We start from the raw sequence: 15197 nt of genomic DNA on the forward strand, positions 1-15197 counted from the left end.
AAGCCAAATACCAACACAGTTTGCTCCTCTCTTTCAACCAGTTATGATCTCAACCAGAGAACAACAACAACAATCCAGTAAAATTTCACAAGTGAGGGGTCTGGGGAAGGTAGTGTGTACACGGATCTTATTTCTATCCCGGTGAAGTAGAGAGACTGTTTCCGATAGACCCTCGACTCAAAAAAACGAAAAAGATGAAAAGAGACAATATATCAATACTATTAACAGAAACCATAGAAATAATAATAGCATTATAAGAACCAGAAAATAGTTGAAACGCAATAACCATAACAAGTAAATAAGTCTCGGTGCTATGAAAAAACGGAAGAATAGTGTGAACACAATATTAACCATTAGCAGTCTAAGAAAAACCCTATCAGACTAGCCTCACATCCGGAACGAAGTAGGATCTTAAACAGAGAAAGTTTGTAAAACTACCCGTTCAGATTATCAAATGATGTGGTCGGATGAACGGAATTCTGAGCTATTAATTAGAGATTTCGAGTTCGAATCACAAGAATAGAGTAATTCTTAAAATTGATCGAGTCACTGAGTTGCTAACACCCGATGATTAAGAAAAAGATGTTGAACAATATAAAATAGTTGAAATATAACAAGTTGAAGGATGAAAATCTTTGAGGCTTGGATTGTGTGACCTATGATAGTGGCCAAACAGATGAGTATGGAGTTTTCTTTATCAATATTTTCCACTTGCAGAATTTTAGACCTAGTATCTATTTGTTTTTAATTTCCAAGACATCATGGAACCAGCTGCCCTGTGGCAGAATATTCATCTATGACCATCTTCATCATGAGCATATTCCATTAAAATGATTAAGGAAAAGGGTCAAATTTGCCTCTCAATTGTGCGAAAAGGATTAAATTTATCCTTTGTTATACTATCGGTCTAAAAATGGCCCTAATATTATACAATTGGCTTAAATATATCCCTATTCCGGTAAAAAAGGACGAATACACCTTGCGACAAGTGGCGTAACGTGACATCGCTTCGTCACAATTTTTATCAAATATGTATATATAGATAGTATATAAAATGAAAATATTTGGTATAAATAAAAAAAATGACACCGCTTGCCATTATAGTGATTGTTGATTCGTTCATTTCTTCAAATATTGACATTGCTTAGCGAAAATCATGTGTATACCCCTGCCAGTAGAGCTGACCAAGGTAGACACTCAATCTCACGTGGCACTGACAACTTGGTAAGGTGGATATCACGTGGAATGCCATCTCACTTCCCCAGCCTATTTTAGGGGGAAGTGCACGGTTAGCCACTAATAATATATGTATTTACTTTTAAGTCACTATTTAAAATGTCTTTAGTCTTTAACCACTGCTTTAATAAACTTTATCTGCCCGGACGAAAACACCCTTCTGCTCATAAAGTTCAGGACCAAGTGTCCTTAACTTTTGAACTTGCAACTCTAATTTCAGGACTTCAGGACTAAATGTCCTTAACTTTTGAACTTACAACTCTAAGTTCAGGACTACATGTCCTTAACTTTTGAACTTAGAACTCGAAGTTCAGGACCACCTGTCCTTAATTGCTGTGCTTGTAACTCTAAGTTAAGGATTACTTGTCTTTAACTTTTGAACTTGTAAGTCTAAGTTCAGGACCTATTGTCCTTAACTTTTGAGCTTGTTGTTCTAAGTTCAGGACCAACTGTCTTAACTTTTGAGCTTGTAACTGTAAGTTCTGGACCAAGTGTCCTTAACTTTTAAGCTTGTTAGTCTAAGTTCAGGACTAAGTGTCCTTAACTTTTGAGCTTGTTAGTCTAAGTTCAGGACCTATTGTCCTTAATTTTTGGGCTTCTTAGCCTAAGTTCAGGACCTATTGTCCTTAATTTTTGAGCTTGTTAGTCTAAGTTCATGACCAAATGTCCTTAACTTTTGAACTTGTAATTGTACCAAGTGTCCTTGACACAAACAAAAACAGTGAGTCTTTCTTTCAATTGTACCCCAGTTAGCAGTTGCCCTGACTATATTATTTATGCTTCTGCGTTATAGTGTCCAAACTACACTAGCATCCAATTTGCCTTCTGCAGTTTGTTCAATTTTCATCCGTCCACTCTTCTTTTCTTCTTTTAGAGCAAACTGTCAAATTTCATGAGTGTTGCCAGTTAAAATTTGGTCGTCTGGCCATTTGCCTTGACTTCAATTATAGTATTAGTATCAGCTATCACGTTTTACAGACCGGCGGCACAGCTTCTCCCTAACATGAAAGAGATAGAAGAAAGGATAACACAGTTTTTTCATATTAATTTGAATAGACTAGTGGCTGCTATTGCTAAGCATTGAAAATGTTGGATAAAAAATAAATACTACTTTATAAAGTGGCTACCCCACACAATTTTTACCCTATTTTATCCCTCCCCACCACCACCAGCCCACCATCAAGGCGTGATTTTTGAGGAATAAAGAAGTCTTCTTAGAAATCAACCCAGTACTAAATTTCTTTGCAAAGATCCATGAGGTCTGCAATAATTTTGAGGTATTATCACTTTTAGCTCATGTCAGAAAATATTTATATTCGGTAGTCAAAAAATTGTATAATTTTTTTGTGTATATATATATATATATATATTCGGCTATTATTTTGAGAGCGGTTATACAGTGTCAATTTTTCAATAATTAATAATAATTTTCTCATCCTCAAGCAAAAAATCGAAAGTACAATTTTAAGCCTATGAAGAAGAAAAAATTAGGCTTTATTATTCGTGGAGCTTGATGGTTGCGGAAGGAATGATGTTATGATTAAGCTTCTTTTGGTGCGACGTTGTTCTTGTTTTGAAGGAAAGGAATTACTGTATGAGAGCAGATCTCTTCAAATTCCCCCTTAAACTGACATGCCGAATGAGTCCGATGCACAAAGTATTTCGCGTTCACGCAGGGAAGAGAAAGGACCGCACTCCAAAGTGTATGATGCAGACAGTTTACCGTACTGCAAGCATTAATGGCTGCTGACTTAAAACCGTGACCCATAGGTAACACAGAAACAACATTACCTTTGCTCCAAGACCTATTGGCCGGTATGCTACAAGCGGCTATCTGGTGTCATTTCTACCCTCTTGTAAAGTTGATGAATAAAGGGGAAGCCTTGGCGTAACTGGTAAAGTTGCTGTCATGTGACCAGGAGGTCACGTGTTCGAGCCGTGAAAATAACCTATTTCTGCAAGGTAATGCTGCATACAATAGACCCTTTATGGTCCGACTTTTCCCCGCACATAATGAGAGCTTAGTGCACCAAAGCAGCCAGTAAAGTTGATGAATGGTTTCTGATTCATGTTCTTGCTGTGTTACAAATGATAAAAGCCAGCTTCCTTACCGTCAATGGATGCTTTACTGATTATCCGACCTACCACCGTTAATGTATTCAATAGCCAGAATATAGGAAGGAAAATAAATCGGCTGGCGTTGCTGATCCATAATCTATAATGTTCCTGTTGTTTATCTAGCAAAGAGAGACAATGTAAACTTAAACAGAATATAAGGTTTTATACACATAATATTACAGCAGGATGGACCATGGAGTACATTTTGACAAAATTTCCTGGCGATAATCTGATGCCTGGATTTTGGAGAGGAAATAGTGAATATTTTGAAGATTTGTTTCCCAATGTCTATTTCATACAAAGCACGGGCAAAGTAAGAAAAGGGAACGAAAGGTGGAGACTTTTAAATGTCCAAACGCAAGAACATTCTTTAGTTTGAAAGTTTAGGACGTTCTTTTCAACCCAATTTCCTTTCCCCTTCCTCCAAACATCAAATACCTTTTTCAAACAAGTGACTTATTTTTCTAAAATGCACATTGTTTTTGTAATCGAATATCTTGTATCAATATCAATTTTGTCATGCCAAAGTCCAGAATATCCAAGATCCATCAGTGCAAAAACCAAATGATTTGGCATTTTCACCCTCTGCACATAAATCTACACAATGTACAGATCCAGAGACACCTGAAATATTCTCAAAGTTAATGTTCTGTACATTAAGAACCTTTGTCCCATTCAACCCTTCTCTTTTTTCAAGAGCCATGCTTACTTGCGCATGCAGGAAGTTCTGGACTTGAGGTTGCTGTGACACCTCTATAAGTCAGCCAAACTAAATTTAACAATAAACCGCGCTTACTCTTGTTCCAATTTCAGGAAACTTAGACTTTAGCACCGATCTTGTAATCTGCTAATGAAGTAGTCTCTACAGCTTCAACAGTAGATCCAGGCTCTTTCTTGTCCAACCCAAAGAACGAGCAATTTTGAAATGCATCCAGACTGCTAGCTATGAGGCGGTTCAAGCCACCAAGACTATTATCACTTAAAATTAGGTCTTCACTATGATATCTACATGAAGGTGCGTCCAACTCTAGCGGTCCTAAAGAGTCTGGCTGCAAAGTTGAAAAAGAGGAATTAGGTAAATACACGCCTGAAGCTGACATACTAGGTGGTTGTATGTATAAAGTAAACAATGCCAACACAACTAATAGCAAAAAGGCAGACGTTAATTATCCAAAACATCTCCATTCAGATGTATAAGCAGGACAAGTAAGAAAATATTTACCCAATATATGTCAGAGAGCCCACTAAGATCCTTTGTAGAACCACCCAAAGCTTGTGCATGACACTCATCCACTGGATCTTCATGAGCAAGTTCATCAGTTAAAGGTTCCATTTTCCCAGGCAAATCCTGCAAAAGAAAATAAAGTTGATGTATAAGCTCCACCTGTAACTAGCCAAAACTGATGCATGCTTGAAAAGATTCTCTTTGACATAAACCTTTACTCCTGCATCCAACAATAGGGAAGATGACTGAGAAATGTGCTGGCGGTTCTCTGCACCAACATTGCTGGATGAATTGTTCGCTGTACGTCTGAAAGCAACATCTTTTTGAAATGCAAAAGCATCACATGTATCTTCAGCATTCCAAATGGAAGATGCTTGAGGTGGAAGAGCCATCTGAGATTCAGCTTTGCTCTGATGTTTATATATATGAGCAGCAATCGCTGCGTCAAACGAGTCACAGCTAAATGGCATCTGCTGGAGAAAGTGAGAGCTTCCAGGTAAAGTTGATTCAATGCAGTCTGTTTCCTCATCGTCAGGTGCATCAGAGAGAAGATCTCCAACACTTATGTTGGTAAGGCTATCTTCCCAGTCCCCTGCTGATAAAGCACTGTTCTTGCTTCCCTGCATATCATGCTAACAGAAAGCAAAGTAAATATTCAGGAATAGAATAATAAGCAATCAAAGAAAAATATCATAAGTTTGGCACATTTAGCTGTTAATGAGACACCTTTTCTTGAGAAAGTTTTTTGATTTCGTAGAGAGAGGTAGATTAGTTTAGATCGCTAAGTCGCAACTGATTCAATGATATGCAATCCAACCTTCTTTTAAAGCAAAAATGACTGCCCTTAACACACAACACAACCAGAATAAAATAGGGAGAACCTCAAAATTCATTTGCTTCAACTTGAACATCTGATGATAAAACTTCAGTTTCTTCCCAGTAAGTAAAAACATGGTTTACGCAATCATTATCTTGGCATGAACTGGAAACTGATAACTTCACTTACCAATCAGACAAAGTCCAGAGGCGGATCAAGGATTTAAATTCTATGGGTTCAACTTTTAAGGTTTTGAGCATTGAACCCATTATATTTTTAAAGCTCATTATATTTTTAAAGTTATGGGTTCATATCTACTATTTTTTCAATTTTAACAAATTTTTTACATATAAATTTTACTCTGTGTTCAAAAGCTATGGATTCAATTGAACCCGTCATTGGCACGCTGCATCTGCCCCTAAGACAAACAAGTGCTAAATGAAAAATGTGTTACGATTGTTAACTTCTTGTCACATAATACGTTTATACAGTATATTTTGAGTTTCCCTAGCTTAGTGACTGAGTACTCACTTTGGTAATAGCTGATCTAAAGGGGATATCTTTTATTGCCTAATTTTGTTCCTTCTGCATGTGGGTGATTTTACAGTCATGGTTTTACTGACCATTTTAGAAATATTGGATCAACTGCTCAGGCTTTTAGCCTTTGGACAATTTTCAAAAAAATTAGACTGACAAGAAATTAATACATAAAGATTTATCACACAACAAACTTCTCAAGACAGCGGGCACAGGATCCAAATTAGGAATAAGACTTAATCCCTAGATCCCCTCAATCACCCTCTCTCGAACATCAAGATTATAGCAAGGTTGTTTGCTACTTGGAACAATTCCGTTAGTATTTCCTTCCCTGATTCAAATGCACACATTTTCATGATCACTGTACTCCTGAAAAAATGATGTGTCCTGGGATGCTACTTAAAATAGGCGGTTTCTTTCTATGGGATCCTTATCCCGTTTGACATTTTACCAGCAGATTTTACTTTGTCTCTTATCTCAGACTAAAACCTAATGCTAACCATCTCGCAAAAAAATTGTATCTATAATTATTTCCTTAACAAACTATTGCATCATCAAGATAAGTTGGTCTTCAACACATCTGACATAGGATAAGCTCCCGCAACACCTCCAGAGCGTAATTCAAATACTAGAAGAATAGAATAGCCTCTATAAAACTGACCCAAGTTTACTGAAATCCATCATGTAATAGGATAACTAAGTTACAAAAAGGTGTGCTGTGACTTTAATCATCACACAAAAAGCAGACAATGGAAGCAAACATAACATCAGCTGATAGTAGAAGAACCAAAAAGAATTCAACTGAATTGTCAGTTTTCCTATTTTCTACAGAGCAAATCAAGCTAGACTGATAATGAGAGTGAAACTAAAGAAAAGAAAATACCATCTCAACTTGTTTCTCTGTGGTTATAGCTCCGTTATCCCGTCTATGCATTAGCAGAGTTTCATTATGATCCGAATTGTAGGTATTCACACCCATGGTAGCTTGCAAGTTTGACTCACCAGACAGCTCGGTTGAGGAGGATGTCACAGTCATTCTTGGGTTAGAAACTAGTGGTTCTTTAGAAAAACGTACAAGTTTACCATGGGATGATGCTAGTACTTCCTCATTCTTTTCTTCTGTTATGTTAGTGTTAGTATTTTGTGTAAAGGGAGTGGTAGATGACAATGGTGCTTGAAACGTTCCAAGCTCAGAATTTGGAAACCAACCATATCTAAAAGAAGGAAAAATAAGTCAGTTGCACAGCTACTGCAGAGATAAATTCTTAAGGATACAAAAAGAAAATGTAAAACACAGACCTGAGACGGAAAACTGGAGGGCTTCCAATCAGATTATATACATCTGCAGCACTTAGTGTAGTATCTTTGGTCCATCTCAGGGATTGCACCAGGTTTTCCATCTGAACATGGTAAGGAAAAAGCACCAGTTTTCCAGTTGCTATGCTCGAGCTTCCCCATTTACGATTGAGATGTTCCAAAATGGATGACATCTTTTTCCTATTACTTAGAGTGAGTTCCAAGTATGGGTTATGATTATCCTGACACAGAAAGGAAAGAGAAGTGATAGCAAATAAATTTGACGTCAAATGTAGTAACCAGTTAACCACAGGACAGCAAAGAGATTTACTTGACCTACCATTTCCAGGGCTCTTCTAGTTCCTTCATCAACAGGAAACAGCTGGAGCTTGAGTTTCATACAACTCTGTAAATTGGTCTCATTTAACAGATTTTGTGATAAAGTCGGCAAAGAAGGCACATCTTTCCCGACATGTTCAAATCCATTTATACCTGCAAATTATTCACAAAAAGGATGGCAAGAAGTTAGATACATTTGATGGAATCAGCAATCCTCAATGGCAACAGGAAAAGCTGCAGCTAACTGCTAACCCTGTGAATTCTGGACCAGTCCAACATCTTTATCGATAGTTGCCCGTTCCAAATGCTCGGCAGCATCAGCTACCAATGAAACTCCAGCAATTGCAGCCTTCTCCCACCTTTTATATGCAGCTGTTGATACAGAACCTGCCACCCAGAGACGATACAATCAAGAGTTGAACTCGGAGACGACTTTGTTATTTAGGAAAATCAAAAGCAAAAGAACACCAGAAGAAAAAAGACAAAGCAGTAGACAGACTATATCAGTGATAGGAATATCACTGTTAACGCTCCTCTGAACAATGTCAGTTAAGGTATGGAGGGTGGGATGAAGAGAACGTTTTAGCTTGCCACTGCCATGGTATGTGCAATGCAGTCAGATATTTTTGTGATCCCATCTGAAAGTAGTATGTAAGAGTGGAAGAAGACCAAAACACATATGTCCATGTAAAATGAAACACCTATACTCAAAACATATGGAATGGTAGGAGTAGCCCGAGATCTTTATAAACCAGTTATGCCCTTATATATCCAATATGGAGCAATCTATATCTATAACATATGATTTGCTAGAAGATGCAGGGAAAGCATAAAAGCCAAAGAAGCAAAAGGGCAGCCCGGTGCACAAAGCATCCTGCATCCACACAGGGTCCGGAGAAGGGCCTCACCCCAAGGGGTGTGATGTAGACAGCCTACCCTAATGCAAGAATTAGTGGCTGCTTCCACGGCTCGAACCTGTGACCTATAGGTCACACGGAGACAACTTTACTATTGCTCCAAGGCTCCCCTTTGTAAAAGCCAAAGAAGCAATAACTGCAATTCATTCATGAGCTTTATAACTAACAAACCTATCTTTCGTCGATGTCTAGCATTTTTCACTGGAGAAGAGTCTACTTTTGTGTTGCTTCTATTTACACCCATAGTCACATGGCGTTTTAGAGAAGAGCCTTTTCCAGATCCAAATTTCTGTACGTCCTGGTTGTCCAGAAGAACCACTTTAACTGTCCGACTATCATTAGTTGACACTCTGCTATGACTTGAAAGAGATGCAGCAGCTGTAGAACTACTTTCTCCTTGAGAAGGACGCCTTCTTACATTCTTTTTCCGGTCTTTCAACAGCTGACTCTCCTTTATGACAATAAATGTTTGTTTAGTCCAACTAAGAATAAAGAAATCATGCTGAAACATGGGGCACAAAAAGTTGATGTTCTGACTGACCAAAGTCTCGATAAATATTTTAAATCTCCGTGGTTTCAAGTGAAGCTTTGAAGCTTTACAGCTAGACTTTTCCAGTAAAGACCACCTACAGTCAAAGTCAAGGTAGCTATATTATTACAAGTAGCTATTTAACATGTACAAGTGTCAAAACTAAGCTGCATTTGCTCCAACTTCACATTATAAATTTGTAGCAGATAGACAGACAAAGTCACTGGTTTACTTCTCCAAACCAGCAAATATTTAACATATCATACAGCTGATTCACTTCACCACCGGGAGACATAAGTGTAGCATTCCTCACACATAATTTCCACAGTCATAATATAATATTTTAAAAGCTAAAAGGAAACTTTGAACCCATCCTTACATTAAACCATAGCAGCTTCTATGTCATAAAAATGGATTAAAAGAGGATCATGCTGCTAACGAAATGGCACAAAATCATTTCCGGCCAAACTTTCATTAGTTTGAAACAACCAGAGAGAGGTAAATGACTAGGTGATGCTTCCCACATACCATCGCAGCATTGCAGCATTAGTGTCCTTGGAATTTTTGGCATCAAGACTAAGTTCCGGACCCAACAACTTGTTCATACGCCTCACAAGACGATAATAATAATGTCTGACCTGACAAATCAAAGAAATAAAGGTGTCAAAAAAAAAAAGGAAAAGATAAGTGAAGCAATAACCATGGTAAAAAAGATATCTGGATAATTAAATAAATAAATGACACCATATATCACCTGATCCTTGTTTTTACTCTGCACACGACTAGTAATTTTCTCAAAGTTCTGAAAAAGTAAGTGTCACATCCACAGTCATTATTGATCCCACAAGAAAAACAAAAACTAAAAAGGAAGCCAGCTATATATACACAAACACAGTGAATACCTTGCCAACTTGTCGCAGTGCAGAGAAAAAGCTTTCTTCCTCCTGACGTGTCCATGCAGCCCATTGACGTGTCTGCCTTTTGGCTGGCATTGGTAATAAATATCCCAGCAGCAGAAATGACAAGTTAGCCATCAGCAACTAGAGAACAATTAAGTCTAAGACAGATAAGATAAAGCACATATTTTGATGACATACCTGGTTTCTGCAGCATAACCTGGTCTTGGGACAATGATACCTGCTGTGTCACTGCATGATCATATATCAGCACGGACAGCTGTGCAGCAGGATGATCTTCTGAGGTTATCACTGGCTGTGCTGCTGCAGGATGTTGTGTATCATCAGAAACTCCATCCTTGCACATAAGTGTCTCAGGATGGAGGCATCTGTCACACTCTAAGGAGACCTGTGGCTCCATTTGCATGTTGAAGTCATCCGAAGTACTAGCTTTGCATTCTACTTTCAACTACAAACACCCGAAGATACTTCTCAGACCTCCAATCCAACTGATAATATGTGCAGATAAAAAGGTACCTATCAGAGCAAATAAAAGACCACTCAACATTCAAACAGAGAAATTCAAGATTGAATAAGACACATACAGTCAGACTTGCAGACTCAGGAAATAACATTGCTCTCTGTATATATCAACATACTACACCATATAAATCCATGCATATGCACATGCTCAGAATATGTACCCTTCAAGATCCATTATCCTGGTAAGAGATCAGGTATGCACTAATTTCAAGGTGGAAAAAGGACGAGACAAAAAAAAAGGACTAAAAAAGAAAAAAGACGTAAAAGAACTAACGGGTCATTTGGTTTGAAGACAAGTTATGCTGGGATTAGTTATCTGGGTTTAGTTATGCTGGTATTATTTCTTATTGACTGCTTGGTATGTTGTATTAATTTTGGAATTATCAATTTTACTGCTTTAACCTGGGATAACTATTCCACTCTCTAGCAGGTATAAGTTATCCCGGTACTGTTTCTAATTCTGAGATAACTTATCTCAGAATTAGTAACCAAACAAGGGATAGGTGATACTAAATATTTATCCCAGGGTTACTTTTGCTTATCCATCATACCAAACAACCCCTAAATGTTACAATAGCTTCAGTATACCTCATGTGTTAAAGCAACCAGGAATAAATGTGGAAGAACTGACAGTTCAACTCAGTCTCAAACCATACTTGGTAGAGAGGATCTTATCGAAAAACCTTAGACGAAACTGGTTTCAGCGAATCATAAGATTCATCAATGGAACTTAAAAGCTATAGCCGAAGTATGGGTGTTTTCTAAATGATAATAAGTCGTAGAAACCATAATCCCCATGAAAGTAGGATACAATATTGTTAGTCAACCTACTAATAACTCTAAAAGAAAACCAAGATATTTAATATGCTAAAGCAACAACATATAAATATCTCCAAAACTATTTGAGTGAATGTTATACTGAAAAGAATAAGTTTGGCAAACCATAGTCTTGGTCAACGAGGAATCTGGAGAAGTAAATATTTAAGAACCTGAAGCAACTAAAAGTAATTAGGTAAATACAGTACTCCCTGCGTCCAATTTATGTGGCACCGTTCGAATTTCGAGAGTCAAACAAGTTTTTCTTTGACAGCGATATTTTCTTACGCGTTTTAAATATTTTGAATTGTTAATTATTGTGACTTATAATTTTATGTAGTTCCCAAATATGTAAATTTTATTTCAATTTTTTTTTTAAATTCTATGTCCAAATTCATGGCCAAAAGGGCAACCCGGTGCACTAAGCTCCTGCTATGCGCGGGGTCCAGGGAAGGGCCGGACCACAAGGTTTATTGTATGCAGCCTTACCCAGCATTTCTACAAGAGCCTGTTTCTACGGCTCGAACCCGTGACCTCCTGGTCACATGGCAACAACTTTATCAGCTATGCCAAGGCTCCCATTCTCCAAATTCACGATCCAAATTAAGAAATTTGACACTCGAAATCCAAATGGTGTCACATAAATTGGGATGGCGGGAGTATTATAGAGAGCCTAGAAAAGTTTATCATGCATGGATAAAGAGTATCAACTGAAAATTACCCACACGCGAATCATTTTTCTTTTTTAATTGTTCTCCATCATACATATTGAATACTTCGGACAACCTTTCATATATTTTTCTTAAAACATTCAACCCAAAGGTTTTCAAAACAGTAAATTGAAAACTAAATATTTAGAAATCTACAATGCAAACTGAGACAGCTTTCCAAAAGTTTAAATCATGTTGGTTGATGTCCTAAATTTTACGCATATGTATCATGCATATACATATGTGTCCCTATCAAAATATATATACGTATATGTGTGTGTGGCGCCTGCACATGCACATAGAAAAATATCTCTAAAGTAGATCAATTAAAGGTAAATTGGAATTGCTTTTATTTAGAAAACTAGTTCATTATGCAAATAGAAGCTCGAATGGATAAAGGATGAAAAGGAATGATTGCAGTAAACTCACATATTGCTGTTGATTTTTTTATTTTTTTGCTTTAGTAAAGTCACAAATTAGTTATAGAAACTATGGAATTATACACAGAGGTGCCATTCAAATTAAATACATGAATGTTCTAAAGCTTGCAGAATTCATGTCTTCTACTTACATCATAATTCTTCTGTGCACAAACTAGTTGTTTTCTTTTAGGAATAAAGTAAGCATGTAACGAAATAAGTACATGCAGTAGGTCACTGGTTCAACAAAATTGGGAATTAATACGGTCCATCTACATTGTTAACATATTTACAACGACAGCAAAATGAAAGAGTCAGTAAACACGTTGAGGTTAATATGAATAGGAACCGATACTCCATCAAAATATCTCTGATTTTTCTCCCTCTCCGAAATCCACCAAATGACATTGGGAATAGTATACATTTCGTGTTTTCCTCCAAACTAGCTCAGATATGCATTTGTAAATGATCTGGGCATTGCCCAACCCCTAACAGGTTTCGGAATATATCCCACAGCTCCCTTGCTACCCACAGTGTAGGAACACATTTTTTTCTTTTCACTATTCGAATATATCATCTTAGTGCCATGTTGTTTATTATTAATATTATTACAACCATTATTTACTTGTTAAAAATCAAAATATACAAGTGGAAAAGAGATGAATTAATTGTTAATTAATGAACTTGTTACTTTTTAGGAAAAGGAATTTAGAGATTAATACTAGTCACTTGATTGCAGTTTTGAATCTAAATCAAAATTTTAATTGGTGTTTGAACTTAATTGGTGTTTGCATAGTCTTTAATTTGCATAGTATTTACTTCATCTATCTCCCTTAATTATAGTTTTCAGTTACTCTTTTTTTATAAAGACCTTTTGGTACTTTATTCATATAATTGCTTTTAGTGTTTATGGTTATTTTTCTGGCCTTACATATTTTTCTTGCTTCATTGCACCTTCTTTTACTAAAGCTCATGCTTCTATTGTGCTTTGAGCTTAAAGCTCCAAAAATCTGAGACTCTTTTCTACGCTTCTCGTCTTTGACAACACCAGCAAGAACTCTACAGGTAAATCGATATAATATACATTTTTCAATTCATCCAAAAAGTCATAAAATGAAAGAGTTTGTGCTTTAAGCTGTGTATTGATGACAGTTTGCTCTCAAAATGTCCGCTATCCTATTTGATATAAGTCACCGAAAGGATGCAGGGCGGCACTGTGATTGATAAGGCTTTAAGCGTCTCACAACTAGTTCCTCAGTTATGCACTCCCTCCATTTCCTTTTATGCGACGACACCGAGTATAGGGTTTAAGAAAGAAAAAAAGCTTTTTGAGACCTGTGGTCTTGAACATGTCATGACATCTATTTTAAAAAAAGACATGTCATGACATTTATGTGGCTATAAAATCATGTCATTAAGGGTAAAATGAGACGTTTAAAGTTAAAAATTAAAAGGTATAGACCATTTTGGAACAAACCAAAAAAGAAATAATGTCACATAAAACGGAACAGAGAGAGTACTTACTTTTAGCCTGCCATGTTACAATATAAAGATACAATTCCTTTATCGGTCTTGATTATACTCAATTAGGCAAGATCTCAATCCCGCTAGGCATTATAAAGGGATCAATAGCGAAGGAATCCAGGGCAAAAGGGTGGTGGAGTTAGAACTCCAAGAACCCAAGTTTAATTCATGAGATTCAAGGAGACATATCACATAGCTATTATTTCTCGTGCTCGATTTTAGATGAAACTAAAGTTCATGTTGTTCTCATCCATATATCATGTTCATAGCTCTCTAATTGCACATTGTTCTACTATGTTTTGGTCCAAAAAATTAAAGCTTGCTACGAAAGCAACATACTTCGTTTAATTTAGTTCAAGCTTATTATAACTAGATATTTTGGTTTCCTATCACCTATAGCCTAAGTTATATCCATCATAAATTAAACTAGAAATCAATCAAATTCTACCAAAATTGAATACGGGAAAAGCCTAAAATCAGCAATTGCGAATTTCTATAGACCACAGATAAGTTCCTGAGGAATAATGTACTATATAATTCCATACCAACACTAATCAGCAACAGATAATGAAATTAAAGCTTTGAATCTAATAATTAAACAAATAAAACAGGAAAATTAGGGCAAAATTCACGTAATTCAGGTCGGTTTCGGAGTAGGAAGAGTTAAAAACAGTTACCGGAAAAATCACCGGAGAAGTTGAATGAAGAACGCCGTCAGGAACCCAAGCGGCAAGGCGGCACCGGCAGAAAGAAGCAAAGTGGAAAAAAGGAAAGTAGATTCGAATTAGGAATGGATCGATTGGTCACAGGGGAAATTGAAAAGGAAAGGAAAGGAAAGGAAAGGAGAGGAACAAAAGTTTACAATATGATGAAAATTACACACACATGAGGAAAAAAAATAAGAGAATTAAGATATTTCCCCTTCAAATTTTCCTTTTAAACTAATTAACCTCTTATGTTCAAATTTTCCTTTTAAACTAATTAACCTCTTATGTTCAAATTTAAGTTTTAACTTCAACCCTTTGAACTCCATACACATGGGGGCAAAATTGTCATTTACATTTACCTTAATAGTATCACAATTTAATGACTTATATTGATTCATACTTTGTTAGGGAGGAATAAGAATGTGTATCATGATAAAGAAAAGGGATTGTTACACAAATACCCGACCAGATTCAATGTTTATATTTTCTAGACGATATATATAGATTTTATATATATATATTATGTTTGTTGATTATTTTAATTTATGAAATTAGGTAGACGGCCATT

The 15197-nt window shown here is 36.5% G+C and overlaps 1 protein-coding gene across 4 annotated transcripts; it reads right to left on the bottom strand.

Annotated features, from left to right (window-relative positions):
- Positions 1 to 3497: 3497 nt before the first annotated feature.
- LOC104248187 (TSL-kinase interacting protein 1) lies at positions 3498 to 14819 on the bottom strand. 4 transcript variants are annotated; one of them, XM_070150643.1, is made up of 14 exons: positions 14600 to 14819; positions 10112 to 10447; positions 9917 to 9999; positions 9769 to 9816; positions 9543 to 9652; positions 9027 to 9111; positions 8657 to 8936; positions 7821 to 7955; positions 7570 to 7721; positions 7233 to 7471; positions 6817 to 7147; positions 4792 to 5199; positions 4577 to 4702; positions 3498 to 4403 (listed from the first exon to the last, which is right to left on the bottom strand). In XM_070150643.1, exons 2-14 carry the CDS (start codon positions 10335 to 10337, stop codon positions 4173 to 4175), a joined length of 2454 nt encoding a protein of 817 aa, XP_070006744.1. In that variant the 5' UTR covers positions 10338 to 10447; positions 14600 to 14819; the 3' UTR covers positions 3498 to 4172. The 4 variants fall into 4 exon arrangements, with proteins under 4 accessions (XP_070006744.1, XP_009802697.1, XP_009802694.1 ...); XM_009804395.2 differs by having other exon boundaries at positions 4792 to 5211; positions 10112 to 10379; positions 14600 to 14818; XM_009804392.2 differs by having other exon boundaries at positions 4792 to 5211; positions 10112 to 10419; positions 14600 to 14818.
- Positions 14820 to 15197: the final 378 nt, after the last annotated feature.

This window comes from Nicotiana sylvestris, chromosome 7 (assembly GCF_000393655.2).
Source record: "Nicotiana sylvestris chromosome 7, ASM39365v2, whole genome shotgun sequence".
Taxonomy (NCBI): domain Eukaryota; kingdom Viridiplantae; phylum Streptophyta; class Magnoliopsida; order Solanales; family Solanaceae; genus Nicotiana; species Nicotiana sylvestris.

Coding starts and splice junctions, on each gene's coding strand:
- LOC104248187 (XM_009804395.2), bottom strand. CDS start 10,337: ATGCAAATGGAGCCACAGGTCTCCTTAGAGTGTGACAGATGCCTCCAT. Junction 8,937..9,026: donor AAATATTTATCGAGACTTTG/GTCAGTCAGAAC, acceptor ATTGTCATAAAG/GAGAGTCAGCTGTTGAAAGA. Junction 7,148..7,232: donor CCTCCAGTTTTCCGTCTCAG/GTCTGTGTTTTA, acceptor TCCTTCTTTTAG/ATATGGTTGGTTTCCAAATT.